At 40.9% G+C, this 19,943-nt stretch overlaps 2 protein-coding genes across 3 annotated transcripts in view; one reads left to right on the forward strand and one right to left on the reverse strand.

Moving 5' to 3' along the window:
- Positions 1-19,447, reverse strand: part of LOC108753531 (transcription factor 12) — a 131,948-nt gene extending 112,501 nt beyond the window's left edge. The window contains exon 1 of the mRNA XM_018495185.1: positions 19,222-19,447. Within this exon, the coding sequence (XP_018350687.1) occupies positions 19,222-19,303 (82 nt within the window). The 5' untranslated portion in view covers positions 19,304-19,447. The remainder of the gene's footprint in view (positions 1-19,221) is intronic.
- The window catches only part of LOC108753532 (methylcrotonoyl-CoA carboxylase beta chain, mitochondrial), an 11,612-nt gene continuing 6,217 nt past the window's right edge, over positions 14,549-19,943 (forward strand). The window contains exon 1 of one of the 2 annotated variants that reach the window (XM_018495190.1): positions 14,549-14,577. The gene's annotated coding sequence lies outside the window, so the exon portion shown is untranslated. Of the gene's footprint in view, positions 14,578-19,583; positions 19,623-19,943 lie in introns of those variants that run through there. The other variant, XM_018495189.1, reaches the window with a different exon arrangement.

Consider the following 19,943-nt stretch of genomic DNA (forward strand, 5'->3'; position numbering starts at 1 on the left):
ACGCGTATCATAATGGCATACATATATGTACGAAGCCCTTACATAAATTCAACCTTCCGCATCCTGCTCCCGCGTAATCCTTGGGCAAATAAAAGAACAGACGCGGCGCGATACTAAAAGGAAGACAAAGGCAGAGGATACCTGACAAAATATCCGTAGTATCGGGTAGGGGATTAGAAAAAAAGAAAAAAGAAAAGAAAAAACGAATATCCGCATCCCCCTTACAGCCCGCAATATTCTTGGCGCGTGAGTCGTTGGGTGAAAAGGGGAGCGAAAAGAAAGTTCCCCTCTCTCGAGAGCATAGTCGATGCAAAATTAATGCCGGGCATAAATTCGCGATGCGTCTTTATAAATCAAAATCGCGATCGCGCTAAGAATCCGCGCGCAGGAGATATGTATACGCGTGTTTTCTACGTTGCGGCTGATACGCACGCGGAATAAACAACGAGATAAACATTACGAGGTTGCCGCAGTCCGGGGCTTCATCCGTTATTAATGACCCACCCCGTAACACGTACACGTAGTAGGAGTGCGAACCTATGCGCGAGGCGCACCGTGTCTTGCGGAGGATTTATGAGAATCGGCTGGATTTACGTTCCGAAAACCGCCCGGAAGGTATTGTGGAGCGACGCGTTGCCGCATCGAGATTAATTTTTATTCGACGAGATACGCACTAGCAAGTACTCTCTTACACTGTCCGTAGTTTCTCTCTATCCTATCGTCCTTCATTATCACATTAACCTTCGTCCGCGATCTGGGTCTTTCTTGACACAAGTCTAATCGAGGGGATGGGCGGGATAAAGGCCTAATAACAAAATCATGATTTTAATAAAAATTTAAATAACTTGCCACTTGTTTATTATACATATAAACGAATCTATGTAATGTCTTTAAGAAGTTACCATGTTGTACAAATACTTCACTATTATGATCAATATTTAGTATGAAAAAGCTAATATCTGGAAAAAGTAAAATCGTGTCTTTATTCTGCCCGTCCCCTCAATTTTACTCTCAAATTTCTTCGAAATAAAGGAGGATAAATAAAATGCCACTCCCCCTCCATTGAGAAAAAATTGTTCATTTAACCAAGTTAATTTAGGTCTTTATTTCGTAATATAATATATGTTTTGACTTAAATACGTACATTCTTCATCGAAAGAAATAAAGACGAAATTTAACGTAGTAAAACAATTTTTTTTCCAAGTGTCCTAAAATAATGAAAAATGTAATGTAATGTAGAAAAGTTGAAAAGTAACACAGAATTTTTCATTTTTTAGAACGTAGAATAGTGAAAGAAGTTGGACTGGACAAAGAAAAACCAAGATTGCAGACACGGACGATCGAAAATTATACAAAAAATACTCATGGGACTTAACGTCTTGTACAATCCTTCCATCGAATCTGTGAACGTTTGAAAAGAATTCGTGATATATGTACAACAGAAGATTATGCAATCAGATTGAATTAAGGAGACAAAAATATTATTTCATCACACAAAAAAAACCCCCTTCCTCCTTTCCTCACATCCTGCAGATTCTCCTACGGCTGGGAATCGTTATCCCACGGAACGACATTACAGTACGAAATTCGCAGGACAGCGATATCGCGAGATTCACATACGGAAACGTACGCGCATTACAGGTGTATACGTATTACATTGTAGAGAGTGTAGTCTCGCGTGGACGATAGGGCGAGTGTCCTCGGACGGCACACGATCGCCCGAGATAACTATGAATCCTAACAGTTTCGGCTTGCTCGTGACATGTTTGCCGAAGCGTGCGGCACCGACTCCGCAATATCATGCATCAAAGGACAAGCTAAACCATGGTCCATCGTGTCATCCTCAGAGCCGGGCGCAAGCCCGCTCGACCGTTATGACGTAGTGCTGAGCACCGGGCCTGGCCTCCATGTCACGACTAGTTCGTCTTCCGCGTTGCCTCTGCCGCCGTCATCCGTTCGGTAATTGTTCGATGAAGAATTAGCCTGGAATGCTGGTTGCGGGTGTCGCCCTCGGTCTGGACCGTACGTACGTAGACGCCGAGGAACGATCGCGAGATTGCGTGCGACCTGCCCCGCCAGTGGCGGATTGCTATGTCGGATACATACACGTGTCACGATATCACTCGTCGCCAGATTTACGAATTTACACTCGAGCTTAAGGTCAATCAATTTCGAACGATAAACGCTATTTATTAGCACAACAATCAAAATTAAAAAATATAATACAACATAATATTAAGTTTAGAAAGACATGTGTACGCGTGTAAGCTTTCTACAAATTTTTAATCGAGAGATAATCTTTTTTTTTTTTTTTCTTTTCTTATTATAGTATGTTTAATTTTCCTCACGCGTTCGGCCTCAATTAAAAGTCAAAGCGAGAACAATAAGGAACATATGTTTCTTATTGTTCTCAATTGCCTTGACAAACAATATTATTTGACGCAACACAAAAATGCAGTGCAACATAACATTAACGTGTCCAGAAAGATGCATAAGTTTCTTGTTGAAAATTTTTATCAAGAAGTGATCTCTCTTCTCTCTTTTCTTTTTTTTTTTTCGCACGATTTGATTTTCCACGCACGTTCGGTTAAGAGGATAGTCGGAAACGTTAGATTAATGCGATATTCGCGCGGAAGAATAAGAGGTGGTCCGATAAGAGACGAGAGAGAGAGAGAGAGAGAGAGAGAACAGCAGCCAATTCTCTGATACGGAATTTGTTACGCAATGCGCAACGCGATGTCTGATGCGATAATATCCATACGGTTTTCAGGCGGCATTAATTCGATATTACACCTCACGATTCGCGCGACACGACCTCGAAAACCACTATACAGCAAGCAATTTTCGATGGACGACACGCAACCACGACGTGTCGGTTATGTTTTGTCCCTCTGAAAATCCACAAAGTACCGATCGCGTTACAGAAGGCATACAGAGACGAAAATTGAGTATCGATAAACATATTTCATGAATTATTATAATCAGTTGCGTCAAATTATACTGTTGATGTGACAAGATTCACTCGGATGCACTCGTGTAACATTTTATGCCTCATTTCACGAGACATCTAATGAAATAATTAAGTCTCTCTACATAATTCGCAATAAAGTATAAAATAGACGGAAAAAGTATCGATTAAATCGTAAAGAGTACACAGGATTAACTTAATAAACACACTCTTTTTTCCCTTATATATTCTTCCCAATTTCTAGATGAAATTAAACCGAGGCATTTAAGCTTTTAGTCAGCTTTCTAACGAGCGCGCATCACGGATATTTACGTTTGAATGAAAACTGGAACACGAAAAGTCGAGTATCACGGGCGCGTTATTGCGCGACGAGGCCAAAACTGTCGGACACTTTCAACGTTGACGATTCTCGTAAAAAAGAGGCATCCGCTCGTGTGGAGTGGGCGGCGTCCCGTAACAAAAGTGCGCGCATAAAAAAAAAACAAAAAGCGGAGAACGCGAATGCGACAAATAGACACGCGTGAGCGTGAATATACGCGGCCGTGGCATCGAAGCACTTCGGGACCGCAAAAATATATAACTCGCAGCTGGGGAGATTTCGCGATTTGATACGTCGCAACGGCCGAGGTAAATCGAGAAGGATTTTCAGTGTCACGTCGTATCAGGGCTTTACCGTACGGGCTCAACTAATTGCAGAGAAAAAAAACCATTCTGAACCGTTCGCGTAGAAAAAGTTTGCCGACCGGGAAGCCGATCATCTGCGAATTTTAAGAAAAATTTCAGGACAGAGTATACACGAAGGAATACGCCGGGATCGTATTGAGATTGCTCGATCGAGTGTGTTTAACACGATCCTTTACCTCAGATGACCATCTGGACTCTGTGAAATTGGCAGCCTTTCATTACTTAATTGTCGGATTTTTTTTTTCAAACGCATCAGCGATAAAAAGTTCTCTAAAATTCTGCGGAAAAAAGAAATTAGAATTCTTGTTCAATTATACATCGAAATTCTGGAGCTATGTAAAGAAATAATTTTACAGAACTTGCGGATTCTTTCATTTAACGCCGCAGAATTAAGTCCATTGAAAGTAATCCGTTCAATCAATCTTCATTCAATCAACTGGGGTCTCGCGGAGATAAATTTACAAATCAGCGATAATTCACAATTCAATGTGACAAGCAATATTTAGATATCCTTTATAGATATCTTACATTCGTTAAGAAGTATTTTAATACATTACGAGACAATAATATATCGTAAACAAAGACAGAAGATATCCTACACGCAAATACGTTAAATTTATTAAATTACGAGCAAGTAACGTTAATTGATTAATACATTAAATCATGATAAGAGAGAAGGACTCGGGGACCAGTTTGGAGTAACGAGTACCGAGAAGAGGCCAGCTCGTGTATGACGAACGGCGTTCACCACAGGTGAATCGCGGCAGCCGGTTTTCATGTTTGGCCGAAAAATAATTCAGTCGGTTATCTCGCACATCGGTCGAATAGCCGTTCTATCGTCTTCTCGTGGTGGATCCACCGGATCACCTGCCGAGAGCGAGCATGCCGCACGCAGGTTACATGCCGTTCTAGCGCTAAGAAAAATCTCGCGGGGAGTATCACGGCAAAGGCGGAGCTCGTAAAGCGGTAAAGGAAATAATTGAACACCTGCGCGCCATGGCGGGCTTAATTCAATTAGCTCGCCCGACAAATGCCCGACACTTTCTTTGTGCGCCCGATGTAAATTTTACAAACGGGCCTTCACGGAGGCCTCTTGCGTAAATCTGGATCTCTAGCAGCGACGTATCTCCAGCAGCAGTCTATGGACTGATATTTCGGGATAAAAGCGTCGTTGTGCATCTTAATTCGATAACTTTATAATTATCACCAGAAATCGTGCAGCTCTGTCGTGCGATTCGAAGCGACTTCTAGAAAGACTTCTAAAAAGGAGCTGCTTGGAATCTACATATTTTCAAAAAAAAGAAAAAAAAACTGGCTTTAATGTAAAGAGATATACTTAAGAAAATATAAAGATTTAGAAAATACTATTTTCCATTACAAAAGATTTCTCTGTTATAAAATTTCCTTCTTTCAATAATCGTACGATTGTGTCGTAATGTATAAATACTATTTATTTTGTAGAAACGTATTTGTTATTAACATAAAATAACACTAATTTAATCGCTTCGCGCATAATTCAAAGGCGATTGTTCGCATTATTATTTTTTTGCACTTAGGATTCCGCATTCGTTAACTTTATTACTGGACCGACCCTATGTTCGAACTCACGTATGTGTATCGTGCCAGTGCACAGTGCCACGCGACCTAAAAGGGTGTTGTAGGCTTCTACAGGTAAGAACGAGAAGGGGAGCCACGATCATTGAGGTATACAGAAACGGCGGTAGCGGGGGCCCTACCACCCTCGGGGCCTACGACCCCGACGAGAGGTGGAGTATAGGGTTTTGCCGAGGGAGTAAAGAATAGAATCAGACGAGAAAGACGAAAAAAACATAGAAAAAGGCTCAGGTAGCCATTGGTGCTCAACCGGGCTTGCGCGATTTCTTTTATCTCGTCCTGATAAAAAAAACCCCTACGTAACCGACGAGTTGATTACATCTTTGAATTATTATAAAAAATGTAGTACAAACAAACTACAAAGATAGCTCCAAAAAAAAAAGGATAAAAACTAATAAAAGTAACCTGAAAATATGCGAATACAGGATGCGGAATGATTTTTTGTAAATTTACTTTTAAGAATAATGAAGTTATGAAACTTGCGGCGAAAGCAGAGCTTCAATTAATCGAAAACTGTCTAAAATATTTCAAGAATATGAGATACTGTTTCTTTTAGAGCTGAAAGTGTAATGCCCGTTAAATGATAGCCCTATAAGAACCGCAAGGTCCAAATCGCGGATGCGCACAGTGAGATCGTCCAAGTGGGAATAATCGAAATTCAAGAAGAACGTTCATGCCCCACTTTCAGACTATTCAGATTATATTCTCTGGCTCCGTACCTACGCTGGTGATCTCCGTAGGTCCCGAAAACCGCAGCGCGCGGCCCGAGTCCCACGGGGCTCAACGCGGAAGCAGGAGGAAGCGGGCTTTCAGGAGGCAGAAATTTTCTGAAGACGAACTTCTGGCCACGCTCCAATTTCCCCTTCCAGCCGAGATCGAAAGAAACGTCGCGTGTGCCGTCAGGAGCTCGCGGGAGTACAAAGGAGCGCAACTGGCCCAAAGGGAAGGAAACTTTGTCTCGTGAGATTGTCGCTGATCTTCTTTTTAAGAAACACACTTTTCTATTTAGAACGAAAGGGACAACAGGATTACCTCTGCTACTCGCTTTCTCACGAATTGATTTTCAATAATAGTAAGAGTTCAAATTTAAACAATAACCGCACTATTCACGCTCTTAAAAAATATCTAATATATTACTTTCTTCTACGTATATTGCATCATATAATGATAACAAATCTTTTTTCCATACTATATGAATTACAATAAGGAAGTAACTTAACAATTCCATCCATAATACGTGTCATTTCTCGATCATTTTCCTTCAATTGTACGTAGAAGTACAAAAGGATGAAACGATCGATCGCAAACAATGATAAAACAAAGCGTTTGAAAAAAGTTAGTAGCATTATTATAAATGCGCAAAAAAAGAATTAATGTCGCATAAAAAGAATTGTAACAAATTAAAGGTTATGAAAACTTCGATGCTTGTACGAGCGTCACGGTCGCAAGCGAGCAAACGAAACGGCAAAAGAAAATGGTAGCGTGACAAAGTCGGCGAACTTGCAGAGGGAAAAAGAGAGAAAGAGAACAAATGGGGAGGAAGGGGGCGGTAAGAGGAGGTATCGTCCGTTGCCGTTCGGGAGTAAACGGAACAGCGAAGGTGTATTTTGTGGAGGAGAAGGCTGCCTGCCACGCGACCATGGGGCCTCATGGTGGGGATGTCGGCGTGCCAAGGGGCCCGCGGGACCAAGGCGATCGTGAACCGCCGGAGGGGGAGGAGGGGGCGGGCGTGTGTATATGGGGTGACGGGGAGAAGGAAGGCGGCGGGGCGAGGGGGGAAATGCAGCAGCAGCAGCAGCAGCGGCAGCTGTCGCTGCCAGTGCCCCCCTTCGTGTTACCCTAGAAGGGGCCCACTGGTGGACATTGGCGCAGACCACGGGGGCCCCAGTGCATCTCAACCTGTCGCTGTTCAAATAACCGGGCAACATATCGATACTCCTGTCTCACGTTCGTACTCGTCGAACGAAGTTTTGTGCGATCTAAAATCTCCGAAAGGGTAAAGAAAAACCTTCGATTTATACCGTAGAAATAATTTCGGTAATAAGACGAAGAATGATTAGTGGTTAACAAGTTTCCATTGGCGTAAAAGAGAAGGAAGAGAACTTAACATTTCTTTTTGCAACAAATTCTTTTTGATACAAATTCTTGTATCTCTCTTGGCGTTAATTTCAGGAATAAATTTCAAAACTAAAGACTAAAAATTCCGATCAGATACATGATACGATTAATTCATGATATTACAAAAAGATACGATAAATTCGCGCGAACAATTATGCCGTCAATGCGATCCAGTTTCAAATTGAATAGCTGAATTTAATTCAACTATTCAATAAGTATTCAAGAATGTGGGTTAAACCCGCAAGTTGCGTCATGCTTGTTGGTAAACGTTGCACGTGAGAACGTTTACCACGTACTCGAAAAATGCTCTTTGCATTCTCGATGATCGTCGCGTAATATCGGACCGAAAACGAGAAGAGATCGGATCAATCGCTCATGGCGATTCGCGGCAAGTAAAAGTATGCCCGTCGCCGATTCCGTCGACCGATGAAAATGGGGAAGGTGTGTGTGTGTGTGTGTGTGCGCGCGCGCTCGCGCGTGCGCGTGCGTGCAAAATCGTGTGTATATAAAAAAAAAGAAGGGCAATAAAGAGAGAGAGAGAGAAAGAGAGAGAGGAGAGGAGAAAAGAAAGAGAATCCAAAGTGGGCAGAGTGCGTGCGCGCGCGTGCCACTGTCGGCACGTGGCACGCACGTGTTCCGGTTTCTCTTGGTCCTGCTCGCGCTCACTCACGACGCCTCTACGCGACGCTCTCTCGACACGCGTGTTCATTCACGCGACTTCACGAACGACGAAAGCGCGGCAGGGCAACGAGGATGAGAATCCGAAGGCAGGAGAGCGAATCTTGGTGGTTGCCCTCGGGGGTATACATTCAACAGGTGATCCCGCGGCACTTACGACGCCATTTTTACTTCCGCGATACAACCGCGAGCCTGATAAAGCTCGCTGAGAAGCTCAAACTAATTGGAAGAAAAACGTATGTACGCCACTTTCTCTGTTCACAAAAGAATTACGAGATGAAGTTTGATTATAAAAAAAGAGATCTCGCTAACAATACACAACGAGCTCTTCAATTACAAGTATAACAATTTTTATATCATTTAAATCGTATTTTATTTCCTACTCTTTCTTTCTGAAAAGTAACAGAAGCCGCACGGAGAAATCATTTAAGTCGGGCTAAAAATTATTTTCGATAGCAGAAGGGTTTGAAGAAGGGTATAAACGTGCTAAAAATTTGGTCGCGTTCAGCGGAGTTTCTCTCTCAACCGGAATGGTCTCATGATCGTTTACCCAATTAGAAGTGGCATTCCTTCAAGCTTCGCGCGGGCCATTGAACGTCAGAAGGTGACGTCGCGCGCTTGAGGACAGTGGCACCTGCCAAAAAATCGGAGCCCCCTTTTTTCACAGCCAGGAGAGAGCCCCATGTGCACATTTGTTGTTGGAACCCCGGTCGCGTGGACGAGCACGTCGCGCATACGCATACACGCACGGTGCGTACGACGTGCGTGCACGTTATAGGTACGCGTACTACTCGGCTGCATGTGGGCCAAACTTAACGAAATCTGACCAGATGTCTATTTCGAACGTAGCGCAGGTCGGTGCCGCGTGTCGCCGAAAACCTACTCGGTGCATATGCGCTTCGCACGTACATACGTATGTGCATGAATTCCTACGTGCGTGCGTGCGTGCGTGTCACACACATGATTCTGGCCAGATTCGCTCTCTATCGGATTGCACGTGCCTGTTGGTGCTTTACAGGTGGCAATGCACCATCTCTTCCTAATTTTTGACACCCGAGAGAATTTTATTACTCGAAGCAATGATGTATGTATTATAATATATAATAAATAAAAAAAAATCTGAGAAGAATAATTTTTATTACCATTACTCTCTAAATCTGAATCGGTGGATAGTCACTGAGATTACCCAGTGGCATACTTGGCAGTGAATAATCAGTAAGGTTCACAATTAAAAAAGAATGTTTGAGCTGTTTATATAACTAAAATACTGATATTTGCACGTTAATTTTAATCTTCCATAAATACCATATTCATGGAATTTATGCACTAAAATAAGATTAGTTAGATGACATAATAAAAATTAGCTACGTTAAGAATCTCATATTTCATTCACTGATTACCAGTGGGCATACTTGATAGCTGATATCTCTCGGTGATTATCTACTGATTCAGATTTAGAGAGTAATAAATAAATAAAAAAAAAAAATCTAAGAAAAATAATTTTTATTATCATCTATTAATTTTTTTGTTATCAAACCGCGGATGGAATTTTACGTACACATTCAATATAGATTAATATTTTCAATATTTTAATCACGTGCAATGAATAATATGCACGCTAGGTTGATTTACAGGTAATCTTGTGTAAAATTGAAACAGAAAAATATCGCGTTAACAATATATCACTTTAGATAGCTGTGATTAGAGTTAACAGTCTGAACAAATTTGTGCACACAGTTGCGAACATTAAACGCTACTGCACGTTACAATGTTCTGGTGCGGCGCAAACGATAAAACATAATTGAGAACCGTCGTGGCTACGCCAATGAAGCAAGGGGATACCAGGATATGGTGCCCCTTGTAGGGTGGTGCTTTCAGTCAAGCTGGTAAGAGACACGACTCTCTAGGACGATAGGTATTTGTCCTCACGGAGGATGACATTCGATCGTATCGCGATGAGATTTTCGAAGACGATGAACTTTTATTTTTGGAAACTCTACCGTCAATCCTGAAACATAACTGTATCTCTCTGCCGAGGCTCCTCCTCGTGGCTCCAAATGTTAACGGTAAAATATAATCACCAGCCAAATGTACTTTCGAGGAAAATAAAGGTGAAATTTATAAGTCTTTAAGATACGAGATACAATCATTTACGGCGGCGATCGGGGAACGATGTACATGGAGAATCGTATACGCGGATCACATCCGGCATCTTTTTTTATCGTGCCAAGCTCGTTTCTGTAACCCAGTTCTCGCCGCGGCTAATGGACTTTTGCTCTTCTCCGTGGAGCGTCGCAAATTTGCGGAGAGGAAATGAAGGTGATAGAAGGGGTGGGGGGAGGGAGGGGGGAGGGCGCACAGAGAGACGAACAGAAAGGAACTTCGAAGAGCGGACGGAGTACGACTGCGAGAGAAAAAGGGACAGAAAGAAACGGAGAGACAGAACGCGAAGTAACGAGAGCGGGAGAGCCGCGGAGAGAGAGAGAGAGAGAGAGAGAGAGAGAACTGCGAGTTTCACGCAGTGGCAAATTCATATCGACCATAACAGGAGCGAGGCGAATGGCGTATATGCGGTTCGGTAACGAGGGACTTGCATTAGTCAGGAATTCTCGAGTGGCGTGCGCCCGTGTTTTTCGCAAAAAGCCTTAAAACGTCTTCCATTTTCCGTCGTTTGCCTCCCGCCGCCAGTTGTTCCTGGCCGCCGAAAGTAACGGTGATGAGATCGAGTGTTGTACGCGGCATGTGAGAATTGCATAACGCTTTACTTCTCAAACAGAATTTGTGAGAAAGAAAAAAAAAATTTACTTTGATACAATGTCAGAGAATTTCCACGAGTTAAAGTGCCAATGTGGAAGAGTATTGTCAACGATATTCTTTCTTATTTCCTACGTTCATTATATATAATTAACCCTAACATTATTCGCGTGGCTGTTTTTAACACGATTACTCACGTGGGATGTTTTTGACATCATCCCAACATTCTCGATTTCCTTTGTTCTTGATGATTTATAATTAAATGAAGATTGGCAATAAATTCTACTCTATCCTTTAAATAAACATAATAGCAAAAAAAAAATATTTTAATTTTTTAAAATTATGATACAATTTGCACTAAAAATAATGTATATGTATAAATAGCATTGATACGTTTAGCGAATTTATAAGGCTAGGCATTCTCACGAGAATAATGCGAGGTTAAATCTAATTTAAGGGCGATATTCGTAGTCCGTTCTTATTTCAAGACTGTCTTTAGTAATGTCTCAAGACGCTAATACGACCCTTTGATCGATTCGTGACTTTTCAAGACTGTAAAACAGACTTAAAACAAGTCTCGAATCCGATTATGAATACTGGTCTAAGTATTTCTATTTCGAATCGTAAGTTTGAGTAAAATTATCTCGAAGAACATGAACAAGTTTTATGAAAGCAACAAAAATGCATGATTATGACGCACATCAACTCGATATATTATTGGCATAACCAGGAACTTTTCGACGGAATAAAGGATTGTTATTAAGAAAATCGAGTTGATGCGAGCAGGGATTCGCGTGACCTATCGACATCACTGCACGCGTTCATTCGTGAGCTTGCGAGAGAACGAGATGGAACGAGTGATGAAGAAAAGGCGAGGGAGAGAGAGCGTGGACAGGAGCGACAGAGAGGGATCATGAACTCGGTACAACAACGGACGAAGAGAGAACGATTCTGATTGGGAGAATGCGCGGTTGGGAGAGGATGCTCGTTGGCGGGGAAAGGGATCGAGTTTAGGGCGACGGGTAAACGGGGACGGTTGAGGGCGAGAGGGGTGGAAGCAGATGCTCATCGAGTCCCCGCTGTAAATGTAGATTATGCCCGCGCCCTTAATTTGTGTGCGTGCATACGTGAACGCGCGCTCTGGACTTGGCCTTTCCTAAGGAGAGGATTGAAAAGCGTCCAAGGAGACCACCGCCGCCGCCGCCGCCGCCGCCGACTCTGGATAAAATTCGCTAGAATATATTTATAACTGCGATACCGCTATCTCCTTCACGGAATCTGCCTGCAACTCGCGTAAACGCGCTCCCGCAAAATTGCACCTCCAGTATTAATAAACCACTCAGTATTAACAAACAAAGCGACGGGTCCGATTGGAATATCGCGGATTTACGCGGAGAGATTAAGCAGGCTTTTTTTTTTCATCGCTGATGACCGTACATTCTCATTCACTTTATCGTGCAACTCGCTTCTTTTTTAAATCGCACTGGAAGAATTGATATTAAAAAAAAAAAATAATGTATTTGCAAAAATGTTGCATTATGTATAAATTTTCAAAGATTCAAGAATATACGAAGGAATTTTTCAGGAACTAATATATACTTAATCTTTTATTTATAGATTTTTTTTTTTGTTTTAAATATTAACAGACAGATTTCTTTTTTTCTAAAATCAGGCAGATTCGAACGCGAGAAGAGCGAAGCAAAATTCTGCGGCAATCTTACGTTAGATGGTGCGGCGTCGCGATGGCACATTTTTCCGACGGCGGCGGAAGATGACGCACCCTCCTCCATATTTTAAGTATGTGGATTTTCGACATGAGCCATTATAAGTTCTCTCGAGGACGCGCGCGTGAGGCGCGTGCACGCGAGACGGGGAAAGAAAGACCGAGAGAGAGAGAGGGAGAGAGGAGGAGAGAGAGAGAGAGAGAGGCGGTACGCGGGAGCGAGAAAAAAATGGAGAAAGAGAGAGAGACGGAGCGAGAGGCAGGTGCATCACGGTGACACTCCCTCGATAATTCTTCGGAGAGAGAGAGGAAGAGAATGAAGGAAGAGAGATGGCAGTAGCCGGAGAAAGAAAAAGAGAGAAGGACCTAAGTCACGAGTGTTGTGTCTGGAGCTCGTTTATGGTCGTTCGGTTAAACTCTCGCTCCGAGGAAGGAGAGTTTCGAAAATGGCGCCGGCGTGGAGTTCGGTGGACCCTGGCCGGGGAACGTTGAGCGTGGCAACCTTCGTGGTACGATACGGGATATCTCGCGATCGAGGGAGAGTCGCGAAAACGGCGTTATTGGGATATATCCGACGCTCGAAATATTCCATTCGCGAAAGGCAACCTTATTTCATACAGGAAATTGAGCGCAAGTCGTACGTTGGCCAGAAGGGTACAAATAATATTACCTTAACCTTTAGAAGGCAGGGATTTATTTTCTAAATCTTACAGCTTTTTTTCCTTGAGTAAGATTTATCATAATTCGACATTTTATTGTATTCCCCCCTGCCTTAAAATAGAACACTGTATCAGTGCCGCTGCAGTGACTTTTCTGTATAAAAGTGAAAACAAAACAATGGCTGTGTGTTTAGAAGAAGAAGCAACTTTGCGACTGTTGTAAGATTCTTTTATATGATTGGTTTATACATTTAGATATAGTAAGGAATTAAGAAAAAAACCAATTGAATTAAAATTAAAGAATTCTACAACAGCTGCAAAACTAACTTTCCGCAATCAATAATTTAAAAGATGGCTGTTAATATTTCTTTACTTGAAACACCGAACGGAACTGTCATAAATTTCTCATCCTGAAATTCAATAATTTCTCCCTAATTTCCTGACAAAATTTCATAATTTTCCATGACCTTCGATAATATTTAAAAAATTTTAATATTTTCGTCCTGATTTGGAAACTGTCGAAAATATTTTGTTGCAATTTAACATACCCAGTAATATAAATTACTATTAATGTTGCTGATACCGCAGGTGTGATGTATGTATATTAAATTTCTTTAAAGCCAAGAATTTTAATTTTTCAGAAAATCGGGCAAAATGATGTTCCCGATTTTTCCCTAATTTCACTGATCGTTTTCAATTTCTCTGATAATTCCCAGATATTTTCCCAATTTCCAGTTTTATATGGCAACTCTGCTAAACTAAACGGATATGTAACAAAAAACATTTAGCAACTGGAAATCGCAACATGATAGCGACAGCGCAAATGGAGCGGCATTTCGAACATTCGATGCGTGAACGTTTTGCGCTATACGTGAATCACACATGTGTGTTTGTTAAACTATATTTTATCGAACTCGCTACTTCCTGAAACAAACTAGTGCCCCAGGTAGATTTACTCGTGAGTCACACCGTGCGTGACTAATTTTAGATCCGTTAGGTTTCGGCACTGCGAGTGTTTTCGCTGCATTACGCGTAATTTCAAATCAGATTATTTTCTCGCGCCGGCGCGAACGTTTATCTTCGCCGATGGATTCTCCGGGATGCATCTCGTCGCCACGGCGGCGAAACGCAACGTGAAATCATTCTCGAAGCGACCGTTTCATCGACGTCATGAAACACGGACGAACAATGAAACGCTTATCTCTCTGACCGCCTTTTATCTCTGTTTATGTACGTTACTATGTTGCGTGACTGATAAAATTTCAGTCGATCGGTTAATTATATCCAACGCGAAGCCAGAGCAAAGACCACAGTGGGTGAATCTTTACGGAGAGTAAATTAGAGTAAATTAAAACACAGACGCACCAGAAGTATTTTCGGTAAGTAGAGTACACGCTATTTTGGGATACCCTTACACTTGAACCCTATAACGATTCTTGACTGATCCCGAAAAACTTTGTTAAAGTGTCTAAAAATTTAGCTAGATACAGATCTGAAAAGAAATAATACTTATGTGGGAATTAAAACAAAGAAACTAAACAAGCAAACGTGTCACACGCAGTTGTCAGTGCACGAATTAGATAATATGATTAATTCTTAAAATTACATTTATTTTAATATCATACATTTCGATTCCTCTCCGCGCCGGGTCATCCTCGGTGAACAATATTGATGTTTAGAATTTTTAAACTTTTCTAATTTTAAACATCAATATTGTTCACCGAGGATGGCCCGAAGAGAAATCGAAACGTATGATTTTAAAATAAATGGAACTTTAAGAATTGATCATATTGTGAATTGTCTATTAATTTGTGCGCTGACAACCATGCGTAACTCTCATTTACTCGTTTAATTTCCTTGTTTTAATATCGAGAATCTATATGGAACACGTTCAAGTTGATTGCTAAAATGTCAACTTTTTACAATATTATTCATTATGCCTGAGCGTCCTATAATTATCTTGATGTGGTTCAACAAAATTATTTTCCGTACCTAAGTCCTAATCCGTAGAAATTTTTAAATACTGAAGCGAAATCGAATTCCTTCCGTACATGATATTACAGGAAATCATAAAGATGATACGTTACGTGATTTACTTTTGCGATAAGACTTAATCCAGCTGATTATATTTCTCTCTTGTATGTGCGTGTGTTTGTTATTAAATTATTTTATACTACGGCGATTAATAATAATATTACTAATAATAGTCTATTATCAATGCTTCTGCTGTTATCCTCAATGCTTGCGATAAGACCGAAATTTAATACGCACTGTTTGCAAAATAGCATACAGAGCTATCATGCCGTAAATTGAAGGCTCGCGACCGCTGTAATACGGCTCGTTAAGTATGGTACGCAAAGTAATACGAGCCTTAATAACGAGCGCGGCGCAGAAAGATCCGCGACGAAGGTCTTTCCGACGCGAAACGACAATCGTCAAGATTAACGGGCCGAAACGAACTGACGACAGTCAACTGTCTCGTAGTTATCAAATTATGAGAAACGAGACTCGGCGAATCCGACACCCGGTGGAAACATTCGAGCGTAAATAACGAACTCCATCGATTCTCCTGCAACGGTTCTTCGATCGCCGAGAACGGAGATGTTTAATCTTCTGTTGTTAAAATACTACCGACGTGAAGACATTCGATAAATGTGATATCAAATATCTTGCTACAAATTTAATATCTCACTGAGAGAAACATAATTCATTTACAATACTTAACGTATAACAATAACTCGGTATAATTATTTATTTCACTGAGGAAAAATATCTGAGAAAATGAACGAATCAGAAGATTTCGATCCTATCAATCAGAATTCCGGTTATCTCAGCTAGAATTCTAGTAGATTAAAAAAAAATTCTGTTTCTAATCCTTTTTCAACCAGAATTCTAATTAACCCAGCCAGTCATTTTTCTCGGTGTTTTCGTACATTCCAAAAAAATTTACTAAATCTTAGTACATATATCTTTGAATAATATTAAGTAAACATTTACTTACAATAAATAAATATTTACTCAATAAATAAGAAGATAGTTAAATTATATTAACAGATTTTATATCAAATAAATATATATGTTTATATTTAATAAATATTTATACCTAGAAATATATTTGAACAAATATTTATTAAAATTTAGTTTTTTTTTTTTTTCAGTACGCAAAAAGAATGATTCTGACATTTATACAGATATAGATTTAAATATAGAAATAACTTTATTGGACTATCAAAATAATTATATAGAAAAGCATGATATAACAATACCACCAAAAATTTCGACATTTTTATAGCGACCAGCCTCAAATTATATCCGTCCTACATAATTATATTCAAATCTGTATCTAAATTTTTACGTACTTCAGCAAAACCGTTCTTTCCGTGAGACCCGTCTGAAATTACGCGAGGCGTTGTTTTGCAACTAATGTACAAAGGCTCGTGAGGTCGACGTTGCCCTTTCCTGCCGTCTTGTTTGTCGTCCTAGGAAGTTTCACGGCAATGCCGCGATATAAATTATATTTAACCGAATAGCTGGCGCAGAGCTCCCGCTGCGTTTCAAAGGAATATATGGGAACGCCTCGGATGAGACGTCCAAAACGTAGTTTTTGCGGTCTTTCCGAGCTGCTCGGCTGCACCGAACTTAGCGTACAAGAGAGCCTACAGCACCCGTCGCCTTTCAAACAGCGTCTCAAACCAAACAAACATTTGAGATTTAGTTAACCAACTATGCCGTGAATTGCCGCGCAACGCGTCCTTCTCTGCATTGCAATTTCATAATTGCTTTGTGCACATTCAGAAACGATAATTAACGTGGGAATCTCGCGGTTTCAAAAAGCATTGTAATACCACGAGCATAATTCAACCTCGATTAACTAGAAACAAATATAATAATAATCACTCTTATAAGTACACTGAGTAAAATTTTTGGTATTTGTAACTGTAATTACGATACTATAATTACGATTACTACTATAATATAATAATAATAATAATAATTATTATTATTATAGATATATATGTATAGTTCTATTAATAATATATATACTTATTAAAGCTAACATTATAGCAGTAAAAATCATAATTATGGTAACATGTAATTATATGTATAAATACATATAATTGTAGTTACATTTTTCTCTCAGTGATTATATATATAATCGTTTAAAAAACAGATCAAAAAGTACAGCTGCAGGCTTAATACAAACAAGCAAGGTGCCAATATTACATTTTTCAATGATTTTAATTACAATATTTAATCCTCCGCCGGCAACATGAATTTTAACTCTTCCGCCAGCAACAGGGAAACAGAGCAAATTTTTTATTGTTACGAATGATATAAAAATCTGAAAAAATTCTGGTATACCATTCGAAGCATTAACAACGAGTTTTTACTGTCGAATTGTATTTTACTTATTTTTTACAGATTTAAATTTATCTACCAAAATTCACAATCAAAATATCGATAATGCCTTTAAAGACTTTAGCTGCGAAGAATTAATATATCGTAATGATAAAAGATCAATATTTTCAGTAGTTTTGTACTTTTCTTCCTATAATAAATAAATTTAATAATCTAAAATTATTTACCTTACACCTTTTATACCCGTTTCTACGAATTTATTAATAGATTAACTTTAACCTTGATTCAACAATGTAGATTAATCTCCCGTTTAATTTATCTCTTTTATCTTTTTCCAATTCTTAGAAAACGATAAAAAGTAAGTTAAATCGAGATTAAAATTAATCTACATTGATAGAAACGCGCATCAGAAGTAGAAAAAGATCAATTAGTTGAACCGAAATTAAAATTAAACTACATTAGTGAAGTTACAAGTATTGGAATTTTTTTATGTCAAGTATTCATTTAATTGAAATAATAAGTAAAAATTATCAAACAACCTGCCAAATGTTAGACATTCAGAAACTAGCGGGGGCTAGAAATTGACACATGGTCGTGACAATCAAAAGATTCACAAAGGATGAGAACCGCTTTCGAGAGGTAACGCACGATTCCGCGGCACGCAACGGCGCATCGCTTCGTGGCTGCTTCTCTGGCAGGTGTATGAAGCGAGAAATAAAAGAAAAACGGCGTTCGCGGAGGCTGACTGCTGAGGAAGCGAGAGGAAGAGAGAGAGAGAGAGAGAAAGAGAGAGAGAGAAGATAAGGGAAAAGAGAAGAGACATGAGAAAGAAGGAAAAAGGATTCGATTTATGGACTCTCGCATTACATCCGAGCGATTAACCACTAACGATTCGTTGGTGGATCGCGGTGACGTCCCGGCACGTGGATACGAAACCGCGATAATACGAGAGATCGACTGGCAGCGGAACGGAGCATCGCGACGGGGATCATCTCTTTTCCGGAAGCCTCCCTATCGGCGCTCACCCTCGCAGTCATACGAGCATGCTTCACGCATTCACACACGCACACATACACACGTACACACATACACACGCACATATCGCTCCATCGCTCACACTGTTGCACATGACAGCGAATGGCGACGGACGTCTCTCTAACGCGTTCTAGGTTATGTTATTCGTATCCCGGCGCGGCGCGGCGCGGCGCGGCGCCGCGATGCACGAGAGGGCGAAGACGAACCGATGCCGACGGAGGGATAACTCGTGGAGTTGTCAGAGAGGAACCAGGACGCGGGGAACACGAAACAGAGAGCCGTTGCTCTCGTCGCTAGTTGTCGTCGACGGGGCAGCACTGTCCAGGGCACTGACAAGCGAACCAAAACACAGAGCGAGGTAAGGCCCAGGCGGCCGTCAACGACACGATCGGCCGACGCGCCGATCCTCGGCGCGATCGCGGGCTCGATCGACCGCCGGCCGAGACGCCGACGGGATTTTAAAATACGCACGACGCACCGGGTAAAGACACTAGACACACCGGAGAAGGAGACAGAGGGACAGAGAGAGAGAGACGTCCGTCGCTTTATCCTGTACACGGGCCACATACGGCGCAAGGTATCCCCGTGCGCGAGGAGAGACACGGACACTATCGACGACGCACACTCACCAGACTGCTTGTTGGCGATCTTGTTGAAACAGTTCTGAAAGACCTCGTAGAGATGCATCGGCTCGTCGTCGCTGGCCGCCATGTTTTCGCACGAGACGTGAAAACGAGTGGACGTTCCGTGATCGAGGCGAGTGGGCACGGTTTCGCGGTGCGGCCGCGCGCGGAGCCACACTCCTCCCGCTACGATCACCCACACTACTGAAGTGTGCCGCTTCACGGACGCGACTCTTATACCCGCGACGCTAGCGCCATCAAGCGTCCCTGGCCGGGCGCCGTCAAGCTCGCGCGCCGTATCTTCGAAATGTAGCGAAACTGAGCATCTATCATGGAACAAATCGGAATAAATTCGGAGTCATTCGGTTTTTCCTAGGAAATACAATGGAAATCTAAGGAATAATTGAGTAATTCTAATCTTATTTTTAGGAATAACAAATAAAGACAAATTTCAAGAAATTAAATCAAGATATGGAAGGATTTACTGAATCGCAAACTTTCGGGGTAATTTTCTCGCGGACGATTGCATTAAAATTTTTTATTCACAAGTCAATAGTAGAAATAGTTTACAGAATAGATTTTGAATGTATTAAAAATATTAGGTACATGCAACGATCTGCGTAGCAATATATATATATATATATTGTTTAGAATTAATCGAATACAACGTTTTAAATCTCATATATATATATATATATATTTAGAATTAATCGAATACAACGTTTTAA

The sequence above is a fragment of the Trachymyrmex septentrionalis genome, unplaced genomic scaffold, assembly GCF_001594115.1.
Source record: "Trachymyrmex septentrionalis isolate Tsep2-gDNA-1 unplaced genomic scaffold, Tsep1.0 scaffold7, whole genome shotgun sequence".
Lineage (NCBI taxonomy): Eukaryota > Metazoa > Arthropoda > Insecta > Hymenoptera > Formicidae > Trachymyrmex > Trachymyrmex septentrionalis.